The 22,622-nt window shown below is 36.5% G+C and overlaps 1 protein-coding gene across 1 annotated transcript; it reads left to right on the top strand.

Moving 5' to 3' along the window:
- The first annotated feature begins 9,629 nt into the window (after positions 1-9,629).
- On the top strand, positions 9,630-14,680 carry LOC132060021 (polygalacturonase At1g48100-like). Its single transcript, XM_059452876.1, is given in 8 exon segments — positions 9,630-10,072; positions 10,075-10,187; positions 10,392-10,559; positions 11,280-11,324; positions 11,648-11,855; positions 12,430-12,511; positions 13,827-14,084; positions 14,200-14,680. Coding segments are annotated over 8 exon segments (1,449 nt in total). The 5' UTR covers positions 9,630-9,747; the 3' UTR covers positions 14,450-14,680.
- Positions 14,681-22,622: the final 7,942 nt, after the last annotated feature.

Genomic DNA, 22,622 nt, shown 5'->3' with positions numbered 1-22,622 from the left:
TAGCACACTAACTAATGATTATATATCTGAATCTCTTCCTAAATAAGTCCATACATCAGATCGCTCAAATTAAACTTAGGCACTCAAACGTGTTACCAATAGCCACAATCAGAAGCTGATAGTTCCAGACAAACGATTGAAAACACGAAGTGTCAATAGACACTAGGAACATCAAATCTCAGAATTTCAACAGCTTCACCAGAGAAGACAAAAAACATAATATAATGACTTAAAAACAGGTTTAGATCGAAATTGTTTTAGGCAAAAAGGAACCATCCTGAGACTTCAGAATATCAAGCCAACCAGCCTAAACTCATATCATGGATTTCAAACATGAAACAGGACCAATAGGGAACATACAGAGATCTCGGTCACTCATTTTATCCAGGGATAGGTCACAGATCGAAGCACAAATTCCATAGTTTGAAACAGGGTCATGAAAGGGACACATAGGGGTTTTGGTCACTTTCAAGTCAAGTAAATGCCATTTAGTCTTAGCAAACTCATTTTTTAATTTCATAGGCTTAAAGGTCCTGCTTATCATCAATAGAACATTATGAAGACAGTGTTGAACTCAAACGACACCCCATAGAGATCATAAGTGATTTTAAACTCCAACACTCGAACAAATATATATAGGCATGCTTCAAATATCACATCAATCTACATGCTACTCTGATTTGAAAAGGGAGTTAAGTGTGCTAATTATGCTGTCACAGAGAGATTTAGAAGCCTACTTATCATATATTAGATCATAGGTGGCTGACCAGCATTAATGGGGATTTAGCATAATCAAACAGCGAGATAATCAGCTACAGGGGACTTAACTATATCAACTTGCTTAGCAGGCTTTTAGATCAAACATTGCACTTGACAAACATTCTAGCGGTGAACCACATAGATTCAAGTTTCAGATGATATACAAAAGCTATACAATGTACAAAATTTCAATAAATAGGCCTAGCTTTTTCCCACAACTGGACGAGATATGAACCAAACAAAGAAGGACATCAAACAAGGTCTAAGCAACTTAGAACATAGTTAAGCTTAGCAGGATGAGCAACAAGATCAAACTTAACCAAACTAACACAACATGCTTAGTTAAAACATATTAGCTAAACTAACCCATCAGGCATATTTAACTAAAAATTAAACTGAACTAAGATCGACATACGAACACGTTTCACTACATTAAACTACCGAACATACTTATTGAAACAAATTAAACCAACTTAACACAAGGACATGCTTAACCACATAGACTAACTATATCAGCACATAACAAGCTTAACTAAGCCGAAATTAATATCAACACATAGGCACAGATAATTTAAAGAGAATTACTGCCTAAATCAAACGAAAACAAACTAGGCTAACCTATGCGAACTTGACAACAACAGAACTGAAAATAGGATTGAAAGGGAATCTAAACGAAAATGAAGCTAAACTAATTTACTCGAAACACAGAATTAAAGAAAATAAGAACATCGAGACAAGAGGGAAAATTACCTGCTTCGAGTGCAGCGAAGTGAGGCGTCGAATCTCCGATATACCTCGAAACACCACCAAACCCGAACTTGCGTGTGCTCGGATTCGACGCAATACCAAGGAAAACGAAAAACAAAATAAAATTGATTCGATTATTTTTTACTCGATGCTAAAACAATATTAAGATCGTTAAAAGATTAATATTTAGGGTATTCTAGGAGGCTAAAACATATGTTTTTGTAGGGGATTTAATACAAGAACTCATTTTTTTTAGGGAATCTCGTGGCTAAAAGACTTGTATTTTTAGGGATTCAATGGCTAAAGCTTTTCTTTTAGGGAATTTTTGCCACTCCAAAACTTCCCCCTGAACGACTCGAGAAACGATTATTTATATGGGGAAAATCTAGGGTTTGCTAGGGGTTTAAAAATTGGGCGGGACTTCAAGTCAACTCTCTCCGTTCAAAAACGTTAGAACACTTTAATCATCGATCGAACAACCGAGATAAAGAGACAAAATCAATTAAAATCTTGGTACCCGAAAATGAAATGGAGCTGATAAAAAAATCAATTTGAAATCATAACTGGACAAAACTCATCAAAGTCATTTCAGATGCGATCAGAAAAGCAAGAAGAAGAAAACAAGATTTTAAGCTCTTTCAACGTTTGAATCCGGATGGGGGGAGGTACGACATTAATTTCCCTTCCCAAATTGACCACGCGGTACGGGGAAGGCGAAATAGACCTGTAATTTCGCCATTTTGGTCGAGGAGCGTAGAGGAGAGAGAGCAGTGAGGAGAGAGAGAGAGAGACGAAGGAAGAGAGAGGAAGAGGAAAGAGAAAGGGAGCGGCGGATGCCGAGGCGGAAGAACCCCAGTGGTTCTTCAACTTGAATAAGACGGGTCGGGTCGTGGTTAATGGATCGGGTCAATTAATTAAAACGTGGTCGGGTAGGATGGATTAGAATATTGGGCTGGGGATTAAAAATGGGCTGGTTTTAATGAATTGGCTTTTAGCCCAAATGGTTTTAGGATTTAAATATGGACTGCATTAATATAACATATGTAATTATTGATGCTCAGATAAAAAAATAAAAATTATATTACGTCGCAATAGCCGTGCAACATTTGCGAGTCCACCATAAATAAACGCTATTATTTAATCATGCGAAGGTAAATGCGATGTGTGTGCATAAAAATGGTAAAGATGTCAAATGATTATAAGACGATTGTCCTAATATCGGTAATAACAATAACAAAAACAATAATAATAATAATAATAATAATAATAATAATAATAATAATAATAATAATACTAGTAGTAGTAGCAAGAATAAAACAATAACGACCCAACGAAAACACCGATATTAAATTTAGAGGGTCGATAATTATAGTAAAATATAACTAGTTATTTCTTAAATTGCGAAAATATTATAAGTATAAATAAATATTTAGGGAAAGCGGGACAAAATTTGGGTGTCAACAAGATCACCGATTTGTATTTATATGTTATGCGGCTATTTATACGGATGTCGTACGTCACATATTGATGGTTTGGCCTTTTTTGCGGGGGCGTGTCGGGTTTGGAGGTCGCGTGTCCATTGATATACCCGGACATCGTAGGGACCACACGCCGAGCATGTCTTACGATAGTTTGGGCATACACGAGTATACCCCGACGTCCGTCATGAGCTTCGACACTACCACGGCGGGACGATCGGCCGCGTCGATGATGATTTTCGGCATTCATGGATGTCCACCTCCACCGTTGGGGAGAACGGTTGGGCACACTTTAGCGGTGGTCGACCATTTGACTCCCATATCGAGGATTACACGCGGCGGTATCATCGGATCACACGCCGATTGACGGCAACCCGGCCTTGCGTCCCGCTAGGGATGTAGGATACCGGACTCGCGGCGATACGAGGCATTGGTAAGTTTATCGTATTTAGATTTATTTAATTGCATTAATTGTTCGTTTTAAAAAATAACTTTTTTTTTTTTTTACTTTGAACACAAATGCAGCTGGTGGCCGTACAGCGTTTACGCATCTTGGGTTTAGAGCATATGCCTTACCCCGGGCTTGCGGGGCTTGCGTCGGAGATGGTACGGATATCCGAGGATGATAGCCGGCAGGCAAGAGAGATTAGGCGCATGGAGGAGCCTGCACATTGGGAGGGCGAGTACGGCCGCGCCGGGGTGACAGGGACCCGGTGCTCCCGAGGGAGAGGCCGTGGCGGGCAGAGGATCGCCGTCTTTCCGCTGCAGGACGCCGCGCGTAGAGGACGCCGTCGTGTCGTCGCTAAAGGACCCCGGCGGTGGAGGACACCATCTGGTAGATGAGGCCGATCCCATTCCAGAGGACGTTCTTGGTCTAGTCCATCCGCAGCCGTTCCAGGCCGGTGACAGCTCACTTGGAGACTCACCTATGTTTACGCCGGCGCTCCTACTTGCTGAGATACCTGAGTCTTCATCACAGCCGAGCCAGAACGCATACATGGAGGAGCGTGATAACGTCGATTGGGCGGCGTTACGCGCTTCATTAGCTGATGAGCGGCCTGTGAGGAATTTAGAGGGAGCCAAGATTCTTGACTTCGATGAGTTTTTGATCTCGGTTAGTATTTAAAATACTTATTTGTTCATTTAAATTACTAATTTTAAATATATATGTTACTCAATATTTAGTAATATTTTATATTTTAGGATTCGGCGCCCGGGTCACGAGCCACCCAATCGCGTTTTCTCATGGGCCGCAAGCCAATAGTTGTCTTCCCGTATGGATTGTCGAGCCATAGGTAAGCTTTTTATTAATATTAGTTTTATTCAATATAAGATCAATATTTAATATACATATTTGATTATTTAAAGTACTTATTTTAAATATGTATGTTACTTATTATTTTGTTTTTTTCATATTTTAGGATTCGCGCCGGTCGGTGAGCTACCCATTCGTGAGCATTCTCATCGCCGCCGAGGCGAGGAGGTTTCTTCTCATGAGACTACCGAGGCGCACGTAAGATTTTTTTACTTAAAATTAATTTTATTCAATATAAGGTAAATATTTATTTAATTTTTATAACCTTTACTTGGACTTCGACGACATCTCATCCGAGACTACCTCATATTCACCACCGACCCATCTCAGAGCCTATAGACCATCTTAGAGCCTACTCGCGCCCCGTTGACACACAGGTTTGATTATTCAACAAACGTTGATGTATTCAATATAAATAAGAAATAGTACTAATTATTATATACTTTTCAGGTTCATCCTTCGGCGCCTGCGGTGGCGACTCTCGACGAGGAAGAGGTCGAGTTTCCAAACCCAAGTCAGCATGAGGTTCTGCCCGTGCTACGGGACCTCGCATCCCAAGATATTCTAGTCGGGCGCCGGGCCGGGGGTGATCATGACTTGGAGCCGCCGTTATTAAGAGGAAAAAGGGCGATGGAGACGATGGCGAGGGGCGGTGGGGATGGTATGAGCCTTAGGCCTAGTGATAGTCTCCGATACTACATGTGGACCCATCCTCGATAGTGTATATACATTAGTGTTGTACGGTTTATCGTAAATATTATATATTTTTTGCATATTTATAAATATTATCTTAGTCTTTATTATTGTTTATAGTTTCACATCCTAAATTGATTAAAAAAAAAAAAAACATTCGAAATAAAGTTAAGCATTAATTTAAAAATAACACGAAACCCTAATGACTACAAGTCTTTAAACAAAAAAGGACTTCGAGCATTTTTCGAGCACTAAAACGACAATCCAAACTTTTGCATATCCTTGATGTATTGAGCCTACCTTATTAATCGTACAAATATAAGTAGGTTCTATATAAAATATCAAGTCCTAGGTCTCAAAGCATGATTAATATACGGCTAAACTATGAAAAAAAGAGGAAAATGTAATAAGAGGTTGTTTTTGGAAAATGGTGGACTCCTATATGGCGCAAGAAAATACTTAACGCTATAGGTGAGAGAAACTTTGGTTTAACAAGTAAAGAAATATCAACGCACAAAGACTTAATGGCTCGTCACGCAGTTAGATTTTTAATAAAAGATTTTATCGCGCTAAAGGTATTTATGTAACTTTTTTTTGTTGGGATATTTTGATTCAAAATGTTTTTTTTTTGGTCACTTTGGTTCCGGACTCATCAACCTACCAGTCCAGTTCTTCCCCTTTGACTTCTAACTGGTTTAAACCCATTTCTCTCTCTTTCATCATCCATGTACAATAAACGTAATTATATATCCGAATCCCAATAGTGCAAAGTTTCAATGGGGGCTGAAAAATTCTGGAACTGTAGAGATATCTGAGCCATTGTTAGAAGAATCCTCAGGAAGGGAGGTGCTAATGGTGAAAGATGATATGAACGGGTTTGGTATAGCTGAGCAAGACGCCACGCGATATTTATTTCATTAAAATATTAACGCTTGTGATTACCATTTTGGTCAACTTTAACGATTTTCATGATATATTTACGCCTAAAATATAACTAGTAGGTGATATTTGACCCAAGATAACAGGGGTATATTTGGCCCTTTTCCGTTTTTGTAAATACTTAAGTTGTGTGTTATTTACCATCCGGTTTTATTCAACGTCACTAACGGATTCAAACGAGCTTTTCAGCAATAAATTGAAATCTGTTAGTAATTGGTTGGATTCTTCTACTTTTTCTACTCTGGTCTATTGTGTAGAATATTTGTAGGCCAACATTTCTATTCTAGATTTTGATAAACCCATTATTATTAGGTGGTTGTGAATAACTCTGTAAATTCTTGACATGACATTCTCTTATTTGATCATTTTATTATTGAATCCAATTATTTTAAGTCTGCAATTGTTTATGCCATATTGCTTGAATTTACTTGGGACATATAGGTTTGAGTTAGTCAAATAACAGTACTTGGGGTTACGTTAATAGATTAATTGTTCATCATAGGGATATCGTAATTCGACTATGATCATAAACTGAAGTTATTAATGGTCTTGAATTATTTTATAAAAAATACTTCAAGAATAAATTCAAGTCCGAGGTTTGATAGAATAGTAACGACCAAACACATGGTTCGAAGTTAACTCATGATTGTTTCAATAATCGGAGAATTCATTATCTTAGATTGTTTATAATCAAATCTTTACTGCTTATTTTTGATTATCTATCTTTTATTTTTTCATTTATTATTTAAAAACACAAAATCAACTTAATTTTTTTTTCCAACTATAATTTAGAGATTATCTAGACTGAAACTATTGTTATTCTCTGTGAGATCGATATGTCCTGGATTCATAAGTCAAATTATATTTGCAGGGACCACTTAATTTTTTTTATTAAACCATAGTTAGGCGTAATCAAAATGTACTTAAATAGTGTAACTACTTGGAATATGCTGAATCTATCCTAAAATAATTTATTTGGAAACATTGATCAAATTATATAAGTATGTCGGTTGTGTGTCACACACACACAATGGGTCTAATATTATTAGTTGATGCACCCGTGAATTGCTTATTTCCCTTTGTCGTCCACCTACTATATGCTTCCAACTTCCGTGGCCACAAGATACTACAAAACAATATAGACTCACGAGACTACATTTTTTGCTCTTTGCTTTTACATCCAAATCATGTTCATTAATTTAACTTTTGATTTAGTTTTTTTTTTCTTTCTACGGTTCATGAAATTAGAGGCGGATATAAATTTTAAGTTTACGAGTTATTACAACAACCTCAAATTAATGTATAATAATAATCAGGTTCACAGTTATATATTTATATATATATTTTATAGCTTTTAAAATAAAATATTTGGTTTACGCAAAAATATAAGAGTCACGAGACAACCTTTTTTTTTTTTTTTAAAAAAATTATTATTATTTTTAAAGCTTTGCTCCTTTGCTTTTACATCCAAACCACGTTCACCAATTTAACTTTGATTAAGGTCGGGACGGAGCTGGCACTTCGGTTACGGGTTAGGTCGGATTCAGTAGTTTTGATTTACATTTTGCATTCATATTAATTTTTTATTAAATATGTATATATTAATAATTTAGAATTCAATAATTTTAAAAGACTGAAATTTGAAGTTGTAAGTTTTAAATCTTGGCTCTGGATCTAGTTAGACTTTTTTATTGTATGGTTCATTTTCATCGCCTGATAAAACCATGATATATCATTCGGAGTATCAGAGATGTTCGTTGAATAAATCTGTGGGTATGAAATCTGGTTAAGAGTTAGAATCATGACTTTTTTTTGGTACTCTAATATGATATCTTCATACTTCTTGGTTTTCGTTCTTTTCCAAATAATGATGAAGAGACATCAAGATATCAATTTTATTGCAAAAATAATTTGATTAAACCATTTTAATTAAGGCTTGGTGCGGAATCAGGATTTCAATAAAAAAAAATTTAGAATATAAAGAAACAAATCTGAAATAGCTCTAAGGATTCAAATGTACTATATATTACATAAAAGTAAATTTTGTAACCTATTTGACCAAGCTTCTTGAAAGTGAAAAAAGTTCATTTTAGAGAATTGGGGTGTTTGACCAAACTTTTAGGGATAAATGTTGTAGCCAGGCCTGGGCATCAAGCCGAGCTCAACCGAACTTTTTATAATACCGAGCCGAGGCGAGCTCAACCGAGCTTTGTCAAATTATAATCGAGCTCGAGTCGAGCCGAGCTGAGCCCAACTCGACTCTTTAATATTTCGTTCTACGTAGTGCTACGCCATTAAAACATAAATTTATAATATATAAATTGGTTGATTAAGAAAAATATAAGCATTACTAGTTTAATTTGGTAATTGCATTCAAGTGTGAGTGAAATATGTACATTATTAGTCTAAACAAGAACTCAAATTTAAATGACATTACTTAATATTGAAAACAGAATAAATTTTCAAGCAAAAAATAAACAATAGAACTAGCAATACTAAATTCAACAAATTTGTACAATATTAAATTTCCTTAATTTTTGAACTATTAAATGTAAAATATTAATTACATTTTGCACCACCCATAAAATATTCTTAAGTAATGATGTCTATAAAAAGTTCACTTACGTCAAATTAGTTCAAGAAATACAAAATTATAAATTTATTACAATAAATAATAATTATTAAATTGATATTTTGCTAACTTAATTAAGATGCTGAATTTTAATTTTAAATAATAAGTACATGACCAAAACTAGCCAATCGAAGCCGAAGCCGAGCCGGCTCAACTGAGCCCGAGCTCAACCGAGCTGAGGTAAATTTTGATTGAAATCGAGCCAAGCAAAATACAGGCAAGCCGAGCCTAGCGCCGAGCCAGCCCAGCTCTTTGCCCAGGCCTAGTTGTAGCTAACGTTGTTTTTCAAAACTGGAAAAGATAGTTTTCCCTACAGACACCTTTAAAACCTTGTCTAGGCACAAATTGCTGCTTCCAAATACAAATTGTTACTCTGCAAAATTATTTTTTCGAAAAAGTACTTCTACCAGAAAGCAAATATTTTTTAAAATATACAAAGTTGAGTTGAGCAAACAAGCTATTAATTTTGAATATACTGTTAGAGGCGAACCCAGGATCTAAAGTTTATGATTCATATAATAATCTAAGTTTAATATTATAATAATAATAACTGAATTTATAATGAAATATTTATAAATATTTTGTGAATGTTATAATACATACTTAGAGTTTGGACAAAAATTGCTAAATTCTTATAAACCCGCATGTACTATTCTAAATTCATCTTATACACAATGTAATTTTTCAATTTTTTTTTATAGAGATATTTTAAATTTAAAACAAATCAGTCGACCTGAGACGTAAAATTCCTTACGCCTCCCCCAAGTACGTTTTGGAAGGAAAAGCTTTGTGATTCCAAGGAGAGGGACAAGAAACAAAAGAGAAAGATGTATACGTGTCAAAATAATAGTGGTAGAAGTAGGACTCACTAGTCCAAATGTTAAACAGTAAAGAGCCTCACACATATATGACTTGGCATTGTGTTACATATTTTAAAATTTTCTCAACAGTTTTGTTCTTCGTGGAAGAGCATTATATTCTTGTAGACAGCAACGGATTGATCAACCTAAACTTGCCACGTGTTTCCAACCTTTAACCACCCCTTTTCAGTATAAATTTACAGCCTCAACTTCATATGATTCATGCCACATAAACACACACACAAATAACACAATAGTACTACAACATTGAGTTTTGTTGTTGTTGTTATCTTTCCTTCAATATTTTCTCAATTTCCACCTTCAATGGAGATACTTCGTTTACTATGTGTTATTATTACTAGTATGTTGTTATTCTATAGTCAATCAATCAATGTGGAAGGAAGACATCACATTTCCAAGAAACAAAAGAGCAAAAGTGTTAGTAATGCTCCTAGTCCTGTTGATGTTCATGTTAACGAACCATCACCACCACTATCACCAGCTTCTTCTCCTAGTAATGTTATTCCGTCGGACCCGAGTTACGGAGGCGGGCCTGCTCTGAATTCTGACGATAATTGCATTTTCGACGTGATGGAGTATGGAGCCATCGGGGACGGCTCCACGGACGACACAGATGCGTTCGTCGCGGCTTGAAATGCGCGTGTCAAGTCGAATCCGCTGTGGTTTTGGTTCCCGCGGACCGTACTTTCATGATCACTTCCACTATTTTCTCTGGCCCTTGTAAGCCTGGACTCGAATTTCGAGTAAGAACATATTATCATTGTCTTTCTTTCCTTATTGGGCTTCTCGCCTTCAATGTATGATATAATTATATTCGGAATTCTAAGACATAAAGTACTACTATCTATTTATGTGACATAGACTGAACCGAGGGAGATATTTTGTTCTACATATTACCTTTAGTTTTAATATATATATATATATTTTTTGAATTTTGTTACAATTAGGTAAATGGGGTGCTAATGCCACCAGAAGGACCGGAATGTTGGCCTAAAGAAGATAGTAACAAGCAATGGCTTGTGTTTTACAGACTTGATAATATGACTTTTACTGGTACTGGTACTATTGAAGGTAATGGTGAAAAATGGTGGGAACTGCCCTGCAAACCTCACCGGGTAAGTCTTTTTATTTTTTGGTTCGGTTTTAATTTAAAAAAGAGAGAAGAGAAAAGAGTTAAAGAGTCCGTGATAATATTGGTGTCTTTTTCTCTGTCTCTTTGTCTACCTTTATAATTGGATTATTTCAATTTGTGTCAATATCTTTCATCTGTTTAAAAGTAGTACTAGTACAATTTAAGGTATATGTACTGATATTGTCATATTGATATTGCAATGGAAATTTTATATTATTAGTGTAATTTGACTTACTATAACAAGATACTTACTCCCTTTTGGTCCGTTTTATTTCTATTAAAAAATAAAAAATAAAATATAAACTACTCATTTACTTTTAATGAGATGACTTATAATCACAGAAACATCAGTGACTTGTTTTAGACCACAAATATTAAAAGTTTTTCCCCCTTTTCTTAATTTATTTCCATACCCAGCCAAAATGTGTCACATAAATTAAAATCGTGAAAATATCATTCATTAGAAATTACAATCAACGTTATTAAATGGAATTACATGCAATTGCATCTTAACTGACTTAATTGTGTACATATATCTTTTATGTCATCGTTCAGTGTACAAAACACAAACACTAAAAATATACTGTACTTACTAGTGTCTGAATAAGCACTGTACTTACTACTGTCTGAATAAGCATAGAGTTAGAGGATTCTCGTGAATGTTTGTTCTGTATGGTAATCAGTACAATTCCATTTGTTACAGGGACCTAATGGCTCAACTTTACATGGACCATGTGACAGCCCTACTGTAAGTTAATTAGCTTCACTTCCCCTCTCTATTAGTGGCGAAGCTAGATTTTTTTATCTTCGAGTTTGATAAAATTAAGTAATTTTTGTTGAAACTTTATATCTGTGTTAAGAAATGTGCTTAATATGTATAACATAATTTATTAAGAACCTAATAAACTATATTTTTTAAAATTTAAAATTTATGAACTCAAAATTCTGAACCTATCTCTACCTGTACTATGCCTTTATGGTGTGTAACATAGTAACGTATAGTCTAAGTGTCTCTTTATAATTTCTATTTTCATCATGTAACCTTTTTTTTTTTTAAATATAAATTTGCAGATGATAAGGTTTTTCATGAGCTCGAATTTGGTGGTGAGAGGTTTAAGAATACAAAACAGTCCAATGTTCCACATGAAATTTGATGGGTGTGAAGGAGTATTGATAGACCAATTGTCAATTTCTTCACCTAAGCTTAGCCCAAACACTGATGGAATTCACATTGAGAACACCAACTCTGTTGGAATCTACAACTCCGTCATAGCCAATGGTACAAAATTAACCCCAATTAATGGGCGAAATTAACCTGATACCCGATTTTAACGCCGTCATTTAACTTCTGCCCGTTTCTTAAACTTTTTTTTGCACATGTACTCACTTCAGGACAATTTTAGATACGGCGTCAGGAATTAGTCTTGATAAAGTTTAACTTCAGATATAGTATTTGAATTTTCATATGGCTGAAGTTCAACCATTTTTGCCTGAACTTCCTGAGTCATATGTGGCTGAACTTCAGTCATTTTTGCTTGACTTCAACCATTTATATCCAAAGTTCACGCACATTTAACTGAAGTTCATGACTGAAGATTAGGCAAACTGATTGAACTTCAATCACATATGGCTAACGCATGAATTTCACTCATATGTAACTATCTGAACTTTAATTTTATCAAGCCTAACTTCAAACACCTTATATTTGAAGTAAAAATATGTGCAGAAGTTTAAAAAAGGCAGATACAAATTAAATACTGATGTCGAAACAAGTTGCCCTGTGAATTTCTTTTATCTAATTAATTAATTTTAGAAGATTTTTTTTTAAAGAAAATGTAATATTGTTGTATCAGGCGATGATTGCATATCAATAGGACCTGGTAGTTCAAATGTTGAGATTGAAGCAGTCACATGTGGGCCTAGTCACGGGATCAGGTACTTTTTCTGTTTCTATTTTTTCATTGAAACTTGACGTATTGACTATTGTCATCATCCTCAATTTTATAAATTAAAAATTTGTACTGACAGAAAGCTGAATCTAATTTTCCTTAAATTAGTGCAGTGCAAGTAAGGACAAGATCTGTCTTTTTCTCTTTTAATAATCTTCTTAATTAATCATATGCTCTTTTAATAATCTTCTTAATTAATCATGTCACCGGATCTAGAGTATATCAAACCTCTCTCTTTTTCTTTTTTATTTGGTGTTCGATATTGACTTTGAGACCCGATTAATGCAACATCGGAAGGTCTACTTTGTGAAATAAAGCACTTCTTATTAAGAGTAGTTTTATTTCAAGACTCGAATTCGATATCTCTATTAAGAATGAAATAATACTTACCACCCCATCACATATTTGATGACTACACACTTTATCTTCCCTTTACTCCACCAAGCTGCTTGGATTTATTTTCAATTTAATTTTAGTAGGATTCGTTTAAAATTTAGTCTCTAAAAACTAATTATGAATATTTACTTTTTTAAAAAGAAAAAAAAACAAGAATAATGATTTTAAAGAATAACGTATGCAAAATACACGCTCCTTTCATTTTCATTCACACATATTTATATTTTTCAAACAATTTCCAAAAATTGGCCAAACCAGGTTGAGAGTGTCGAAGCTTATCCACCTAAAGTACTCGATTCAACACCTCAATAGTGCCATTTTCACTTGCTCCCCAATATTGCATTTCACATGTATTATAAATGATTTTTAAAAATTTTTTTTTTGGAAAAAAGTAGATTACTCCCTATGTTTAAAATTAAAACTCCTAACTGCCTCTCCATTTCATCTGGTTGTCCAAATTAGTCATTTTAATAGAAAAATTGCTTATTGACGTCTTTTTACCAAACGCATCAACTGTTTGTTATCAGTTTTAATACTTCTATCCAAACACGTAATTGCTCATTTGTGAAATCGAATTTCAACAATTAAAAAGTATTTTTCAGTACTTAACATTTATCAGCTAACTCAAACGGGCTCCAACAGGCTCCAAGTTAAACTAAGACTAGTAATAATGAGTGTGAAAATCAAGACAATCTAACCTGCAATTGTCCTTACTCAACGTCTCATCGTAACCTTATCATGGCTACTATCCACCATGTGATCTATTGATCTTTCCGAGTTTACATTCGTCTACACAATGTTAGTACATGTTTCATCTCATTAATGAACTACTGTAAGTCCATTAATCACCTAGTACTCAAAAAACTCATTAGAAGTTGATACATACTTGCCCTCTTTTGCTGCAGTATTGGGAGCCTAGGAGTGCACCATAGCCAGGCATGTGTGTCAAACATAACGGTCCGTAACGCCATTATACGAGACTCAGACAACGGAGTTCGGATCAAGACATGGCAAGGCGGGTCCGGATCAGTAACAGGATTTTTATTCGACACAATTCAGATGGAAAACGTGCGAAACTGCATAATCATAGATCAATACTACTGCATGACAAAGGAGTGTCGGAATGAGACGTCGGCCGTATACGTGCGCGACATCTCGTACAGGTAGGGTGGTCAAATTTGGATTGAATATAGGCGGGTCTAAATGGAATGAATTAATAAATGGGCGGGTTGGGCGAGTCATATTTTCATGAGCTAATTTTGTCACCCCTACGTACAGGAACATCAAGGGCACCTACGACGTGAGGAGCGCTCCTATCCACTTTGCCTGTAGCGACACAATCGCCTGCACCAATATTACAATGTCCGAAGTTGAACTTCTCCCACATGAAGGTGAGCTCGTGGATGATCCGTTCTGTTGGAACGCTTATGGAACTCAACAGACGTTAACGATACCTCCGATTGATTGCTTGCAAGATGGAATGCCACAGACAGTTGGAGAGGCTGTTGAATATACCTGCAGTACCTGATGATCGATCAATCGTTAGGAGTTCAGAAATGTTAGTTATAGCTGTATTTTGTATGTAAACTATTTTTGTAGGTCAGTTTCATATAAAGTTTACTTACTGGCTAGGCTGGTTTCCATCCCTATTGGGGATACTATTTTGTACTAGCAGATATGGTCTATTTTAATGACCTATCGTCTGTACTAGATAGTGAAATGTTTACCAATAAAATGATTAGTTTAAAGAGGTTCTCTATTTCATCATTTTCATTACAATTTCGAAATCTAGCAACTAAAAACTGTGTAACAGAGTGGACTAATTTTTCATATTCTTCAAAATGCTACTCCTCTCGTTCTAGTTTATGTGACTCACTTTCCTTTTTAGCCCTCTCGGTGAAAATGATACACTACTAACTTTGGAAACAATTAACTTAGCTTTTCATTTTGCCCTTACTGAAAAGCTTTTATAACTACACAAATATTATGACACATTTAAGACCACATGTTTCAAAAGTTTTATAGGCACACAAACTCTAAGACATGTTTTAGATCACAAGTTTCCGAAGTTTTCATTTCATTCTTAAATCCCGTGCAGATTCAAACTACATCACATAAACTGGACTTAATGATCGTTATTCGTGTTATTATAAATGACAGAACTCTTCCTTCCTATGGGTAAACTCATAATTTTAATTTCCTTTTTATTTCAAGAGCTCTATTGCAGCTAAAGCCTTAAGCTTATTTACTTTTATTCTAGTAATTGTGAAAATTAAACATTCTTATCAACCACATAAATTTTAGAATAAAGAAGCAACTCCAACCATATAAAAGGAATACGATGAAAGAAAGAAAAACCAACAAATACATAGAGAGAAACAGAGAGATAGTTATTGAGATTTAACATAGAGATATGCTCGATCCATTATCTGTAAGGATAAATAACACCGAATCTAACTGTCGAAATTAGAAAGGATAAGGTTTGGTTTGATGCTCACAGTTAAACAACTGAATGATGAATTGCAGGCTTCTGAAGGAGCACAGCCAGAAAATTGACTTACTGAAATTTTGTGTGCATCAGGTAATAAGTACAACATACTATAGAAAAAGCAATTTTCTAAAATTTCAACACATGAACAATCAGAGTATTTTTGCTGCATCAAGTATGTGAAATCCATTTCGCAGACTAGCTCGAAAAAGATCTAAAAGGAAAATTTCTGATGAAGGGATTTTTAGATTCAGATACCTTAATGTTGATTCATCAGGAAATATGTGTTCCACAGATTGCACTAATAATGAGAAAGTTCAATTTGTCCTTCAAGAGAAGCATCAGGATTTTGATAGGTATATTAGACCATCTAATTCTTTAGAAAGTTGTGTTATGGCTCAGATTATTAGATCACATGAGAAAAAAGCAGATATGGATACTTATGTTGCTTTCCGACTCTCAAAAAAAAAAAAAAAAAAAAAAAATTGCCGTACCCGTGTCGGATTCTTTAAAAATGCACTATTTTTGAAGGATCCGACACACACCCATCGACAATCTTGAGAGTCTGATCCCTCCATTTGTACTTTGATGGAGGAGTTGGGTCTGGTGCGCGATGGCAATTAGCAATGGCTTAAGTACTAGCAGATTGAGGAATCATTTATTGTTGCACCAAAATGGTAGAGAGAATAAGCCACAAAAAGAGAATGGTGGGGAGAAGAAAAAAAAAAAAAACAAAAAAACAAAAAACAAAGGCAGTTTAGAGTTTCATGCTCCGCAAAATTTATGTAGTACCTGTGTATTTAACATGTTGTAGCAGGAAACCTGCCTTATTTTCCAGGTTATTATTTCCACCTTTATGGAATGGTTACCACTTAACTATAGTTATCATTTAGGTGACAGTGTACATAAGTTAAAAGCATATTTATTTCGGTTGATCTTACATATTCTAGTTTCATTTTCACTTCCTATTTATTGCATACATATCAAATGCTTCCACTCAGTGGCTTCTGTTTTATCTTAGTGCTCTTACTGTATTATCTAAAATAGTTTCCTTTGAACATACTCAAGCTCTTCTATTAGAGTTTCCTCACCCCAGTCATATGCCCAAAACATGCACACATTTATAGCAAACTCAAACAACTCATTAGCATGACCACAACCAAGACAGGTGAAATTGCATCTCATTTGTTCCAAATGGCCCATTGATGCTTCCCGAAACTCTGGACTTCACATAGCCTATTCCTCTTGAATCACCTGATTCATGACCATCAATTGTTGGTCTTGCACGCAACCCGAATGGGAAAACCGTATTGCTACCCAAGCTACTAATCAGGGGCGGAGCTAGAAGTCCAGCTACAGGTTCAGTCAGTAGCTTTTGCTTAAACAGTGTATTAAGTTTAGAACCCAGTTACTAACACTTGAAATTGTCGTTCTAAAATTCAGAACTCATAAAGTTGAAATCCTGGCTTCACCTCTGCTGCTAATCCTATCGAGTCTAGCATATGGAGGGAGCCTCCAGTTGGTAGAAAGTAATCACATGAAAGTCAGTTGCTTTGCTTTATGCCGCCCTTCCAAGACATCTCAGAAGGTGCCTGCGTGACAGTTCAACAGGGGTGAATAAGCTAGGACAATTATCCAATTTCTGGACTAAAAAGAATGAAAAAATTCAGTTGTGCTTAATGCAAGAGAAATTTAGTTAGTTGATGCACAAGCAGAAAAGTTCAGAACTGTTTGTTGTGAAAATAAATATCAGTTAAATCAAACTATTCTTGAAATCCTTTTTCTAGAATTGGGTACTTATTTTTATTGTAGACAGAAAAATAATGGCGGGATGAATTTATTCATCCTTATAAACAATAGTGACTCTGTCACTTGCCCTTAAGCAATTATTACAAACTTCTTTAAATTTGCTTCGACGATCTTGTTAGTAGTAAAATTATCAACTATGGTTCAAATGGAAATTTTTAACAGTCAAAGCCAAAAGACTAGTAAATCATCAAAACTCGTGCTCTTGCATATGTTCTAGAGCAGTCGTAAAGCCGCAGCAACTTGAATTTTGGTTAAGGCTAAATCAAAGTGGAGTGACAAACGATAACTGTTGAAATTTCCTACAGTGTTGCCTCTTAAAAGAATTTTATGTGACACGAATTCAACTTGTTGGGAATAAAATAGACCCGCAAAAATAACATTCACGGTATTAGTGATAAACGCGGAACACTAACTTATGGTTAAATTAGCAAGAATAAAATGCGGAATAATGACACCAAGATTTTACGTGGGAAACCGTTCAATAAGGGAAAACCACGGCCAAGAAGCAAATTTCGATATCACTATAAAGAATTTTTGACGTGTAGTAACGAGTATAAATACTCCTAAGACCACTACACCCACAAAAGAAAAACACTCTTTTAATTTTTCCCACCTTACTACAATATCACTCACACTCTATTTTTCTTCACAAAATTATTTTCTTACGGAAATTTTTTTATGGAATACCTCACTTTGCTCTCACTCAGATGTATTGTCTGAGATTTTGGTGTGTCTAGCAAATGATTTTGGTGTTTGGTGTGTTTACAAATGAACCATAAGCTGCCTATTTATAGGAATGAATTTCCTATGATGAGGTAAGCGCTTACATCACGAGTGTTGGGGTGAGGTAAGCGCTTACATCACGTATGTAATCCACAATTGTTGCCAATGTATAATTTGTCAAAAGGAAGAAAAATCTTCCTTCCTTAAATTATGGAATAGGGGACCCGCAAATCTCCCTCCGTTCCATTTACTTGAAGGAGGGTACACTCGGCTTCTAGTTTGAGTGCGTGCGACAAGTTCTTTGCACGCGAACTTGTCTCTCGATACCACCTTGGTCGGCATATCCGCGTGATTTTCACTCGTGTGAATCTTCTTGACTCGAAATGATTCGTTCTCCACTTGTTCACGAATCCAATGATATACGACATCAATGTGTTTTGTTCTCGCATGGTACATGGAGTTCTTACTCAAGTCTATTGCACTCGATCGTCACAATAGACAACATACTCCATTTGTCTTTTTTGCAATCCAAAGGAATCTCTTGAGCCATATCATTTCTTTGCCTGGCTTGATGGCCGCAATATACTCATTTCCGTTGTGAGACCGGCGACACCTTGCGCAACTTTGACCGGCCATGATATAGCTCCCCCGAAAAGGTAAACAAATATCCGAAAGAGTGGATTTTCTAAATTATCAAGGTCACCTGCCATATCGAATCTGATAGCCATCAAAATTGATTTGATCCTCCAAAACACAAGCATTCATCTCAGCTTCCTCTTAGATACACGATATCCACTTCACAAACCTTCCCAATGCTCTTTCCCTGGATTTTCGAGAAATCTCGAACAACACATCGCATGAGCAATATCTGGGTCGAGTGCATACCATTGCATACATTAAACTTCCGACGGAGAGGAATAAGGAATCTTGGCCATTCTCTCTTTTTCCTCCGTTGTTGTAGGACACATCTTTTTGCTCAATTTCGGATGACCGGTGAAGAGGTGTGCTAACCCTCTTAGCATTCTTTGTCAAGCGCTCCAGTACACGTTCTATGTATCTTTTCTGACAAATAAAGCTTCTTTTTTCATCTCTTGAACGAGTAATACTCATGCCCAAAATCGCTAGGCATGACCCAAGTCTTTCGTGCAAAAGACTTACTCAACCTATTTCTTGACTCGCCATCCACGAAGCATTCTTGCTACAATTAACATATCATCCACATATAGCGTATAGGATGATAAAGTGTCATGAGAAAATCTTTGTACAAACACGCGTTGATGCGAAGAAGTCTTCTTGTAGCCTTGCTCCCCCATACCGACTCAAACTTCTTGTACCGGCGTTCGGGAGCTTGCTTCAATCCATATAGACTCTTCTTAAGTTTGCATATAAGATTTTCTTTACCTTTTGCCTTAAAGCCCTCGAGGTTGTTCCATATAAATCTCCTCTTCTAAGTCACCGTGAAGAAAAGCGATCTTCGCATCCGTACGCTCGATCAATCTCCAAATCAAGACTAGCAAATAAACCAAGAACTCGTCCCGAATGGAGGACATTTTCACGACAGAGAAATATTTCGTCAAAGTCAATACCTTTCCTTTGACCAAATCCCCTTAACAACCAATCTAGCTTTGTATGGGCTTCAAGCCGTGTTCTTCGGCTTTAACTTTGAACACCCATTTGTTCTTCAAAGCTCTCATGCCCTTAGGCAATTTCACCAACTCATAAGTATGGTTCTCGTACGTAGATTTCATCTCATCTTGTACGGCTTCGATCCATTGATCCTTGTGCTCATCTTCCATGGCCTCCTCATAACATTCGGGTTCTCCCCATTAGTTGAGTAATACATACTCGTTTGTGTGAATAACGGAAGAAGAACATGCTTCATTCAGTAGACCTCTGTGGAATATCCTGCTCATCCACGACTTCATAAGTAGAAGCATCTACCTCATCAATAGCAAGATCGTTATCATCATCAACATGCGATCCGGAACATCATGCAGGGCATCACCGTCGTCGTTGAGCCCACCAACTTCATCAACATTTGTTTGAGGAACTTGATCAAGATTAACTAAGCCTTCAGAACTTGAAGATTTTTTCTTCTCCGCTTTGTTAATATCTTCAATGGTTTGATCCTCCACGAAGATAACATCACGACTTCTCACGACCTTCTTCTCAATTGGATCATATAGCAGTAACCAAACTCATCAAGGCCATAACCAATGAAGATGCCTTTCGCTTTGTCTTGTGATTAATTTTGACCTCTCATCTTTAGCACACGTATGAAAGCTTTGCGAACGAACACTTTCATGGTCATAGAAACATCCTTGCCATACCAAACTCTTGTTTGGAACATCACTTTGCAAAGCAACCGCGAGGGATAGATTAATAACATGTGCGGCGATCTCAATGCCTCACCCCAAAAAGGAATTCGGCAACTTTGCTTCGTAAAGCAAACATCTAACTCTTTCCATCAAGGTCTGTTCATCCTCTCGCTAAACCATTAAGCCGAGGAGTCTTGGGAGGAGTCTTCTGGTGTACGATACCCCGTTGCTTGCGGTATTCGTCAAACGGTCCACAATATTCACCACCGTTATCGCACGAATACACTTCGACCTTCTTTCCAGCTTTCTCTTTCAACCGAGGCCCTAAACCCAAAGACACCCAACACTTGGTCTTTTAGTCTTTAAGACGTAGACCCAAAGTTTCCTTGAGCAATCATCAATAAAGGTAGCGAAGTAAAGTGCACCACCCAAAGTCCTTGTCTTCATCGGACCACATAAATACAATGCACCAACTCAAGCAACCCCGCTTTTCAAGGAGGATGAGGCTTGAAAGAAACTCTATTTTGTTTTCCGACCAGCAGATTTCACACTTTTCTAATTTAGCACTTTCGAAATTTGACAATAATTTCTTTTGGCTAGAACATTTAGTCCTTTCTCACTAATGTGGCTAAGCCTCTTATGCCATAACGTTGAAAGTATTGCTCTCATTGCCGCATCACCATATCGACACGGTGGAGGTAGTAGTCCGAAGTATGAACCACGACGTTTTTCGCCACGAGCCACAATCATGGAACCTTTAGTAAGTTTCCTTTCCACACCATTGTACCGACATATCCCTCATCATCCAAAACACCAACAAGAGATCAAGTGCAAACGAACATCGGGTGCATGCTTTACATTGTTTAAAACTAGTTTATTTCCGATACTAGTTTTCAAACAAATCGTTCTAACATCTACCACCAGATATACGGTCTCATTACCCATACTCAAGTTCCAAAGTCACCCGGAGTATAGGATGAGAAAAATTCCTTCCGTGATGTCACATGAGATGCGGCACCATCGTCCACAACCCAAGCTTGACTCATCACAAGCAATATTTATCAGATCCGCATCAAGGACAGTAACAAGATCTTCCGTACATTTTCCGCAACACGATTGCCATCTTCTTTGTTTCCTCCTTATCTCTATTCTTTTTTTCAAAATCCGGAGTAACTTTTGTGTGCCCTTTTTCCGCCTTGTGATAGCACTCAATATCTTTAAGTGCCTTTTCCGATTTGCTTCATGATGCTCTCTATTTTTGAGAACCACGATTCTTGCCTCTCCAGCAGTGTCGATCCAAGACATCGATGAGAGGAACCTTGAGATTTTCTTCTCATCTCTTCATTTAAAAGGCCCCTCGCTCTGGCAAGATCCATAGAGATCACACCATTCGGAGCGCAGAATGATAATGAAGTTCTAATAATTTCCAAGAATCCGGTAGGGAACCAGTAGAAATAAGCCTTGAATTTCTTCATCAAAATTAATACCCATAGCGGATAACTGTCCGATCCCAAAAATATTCGGATGATCCGTCATTGCGGAACCATCGTGGTATTTTAAACCCGGATTTGCTTTATCAAAAACATCTTGTTGTTACCAGCTTTTCCGAGCATACAAATTTTCAAGATGCTCGGTAGGGTCCGAAATGTGTCTCCCCGAAATATGGTTCAACACATTATCGTCAACCCAATGTCTAATAAAGCCGCAAACTGCCGATGCAACAAATTCCACTCTTCATCCGATTTATTATCGCTTTTATTAGCAAAGACGAGTTCAGCGAAATTCTTGACATAGAGCAAATCTTCCATTTTGCCCTTCCAAATGGCATAATTTACGCCACTCAAAGTAACCATTCTACTAGTGTTGGCTTCCGGCGTTTATCACAAATACAAATACTATTTTATTCGAAGACCAAAGTAATTCTTTTCGATGTGGAAGTTCGGTGCCGCAACCACGAAGCGTACTCGTACGAACCTTGGCTCTGATACCACTTGTTGGGAATAAAATAGACCCGCAAAAATAATATTCACGGTATTAGTGATAAACGCGGAACACTAACTTATGGTTAAATTAGCAAGAATAAAATGCGACAATAATGACACCAAGATTTTACGTGGAAACCGCCACGAATAAAGGGAAAAACCACGGCCAAGAGGAAAGGTGATATCACTATAGCAAGGAATTTTACATGCTGTAAGAACGGTATAAATACTCCTAAGACCACTACACCCACAAAAGAAAAACACTCTTTTAATTTTTCCCACCTTACTACAATATCACTCACACTATTTTTCTTCTTGAGACTATTTTCTTACCTTATGGAATACCTCACTTTGCTCTCACTCATGTGTGTATGTTCGAGA

This window comes from Lycium ferocissimum, chromosome 6 (genome assembly GCF_029784015.1).
Source record: "Lycium ferocissimum isolate CSIRO_LF1 chromosome 6, AGI_CSIRO_Lferr_CH_V1, whole genome shotgun sequence".
NCBI classification, from domain to species: domain Eukaryota; kingdom Viridiplantae; phylum Streptophyta; class Magnoliopsida; order Solanales; family Solanaceae; genus Lycium; species Lycium ferocissimum.
The sequence above is the reverse complement of the archived record's forward strand: the minus strand, read 5'-3'. Positions and strand labels throughout refer to the sequence as shown.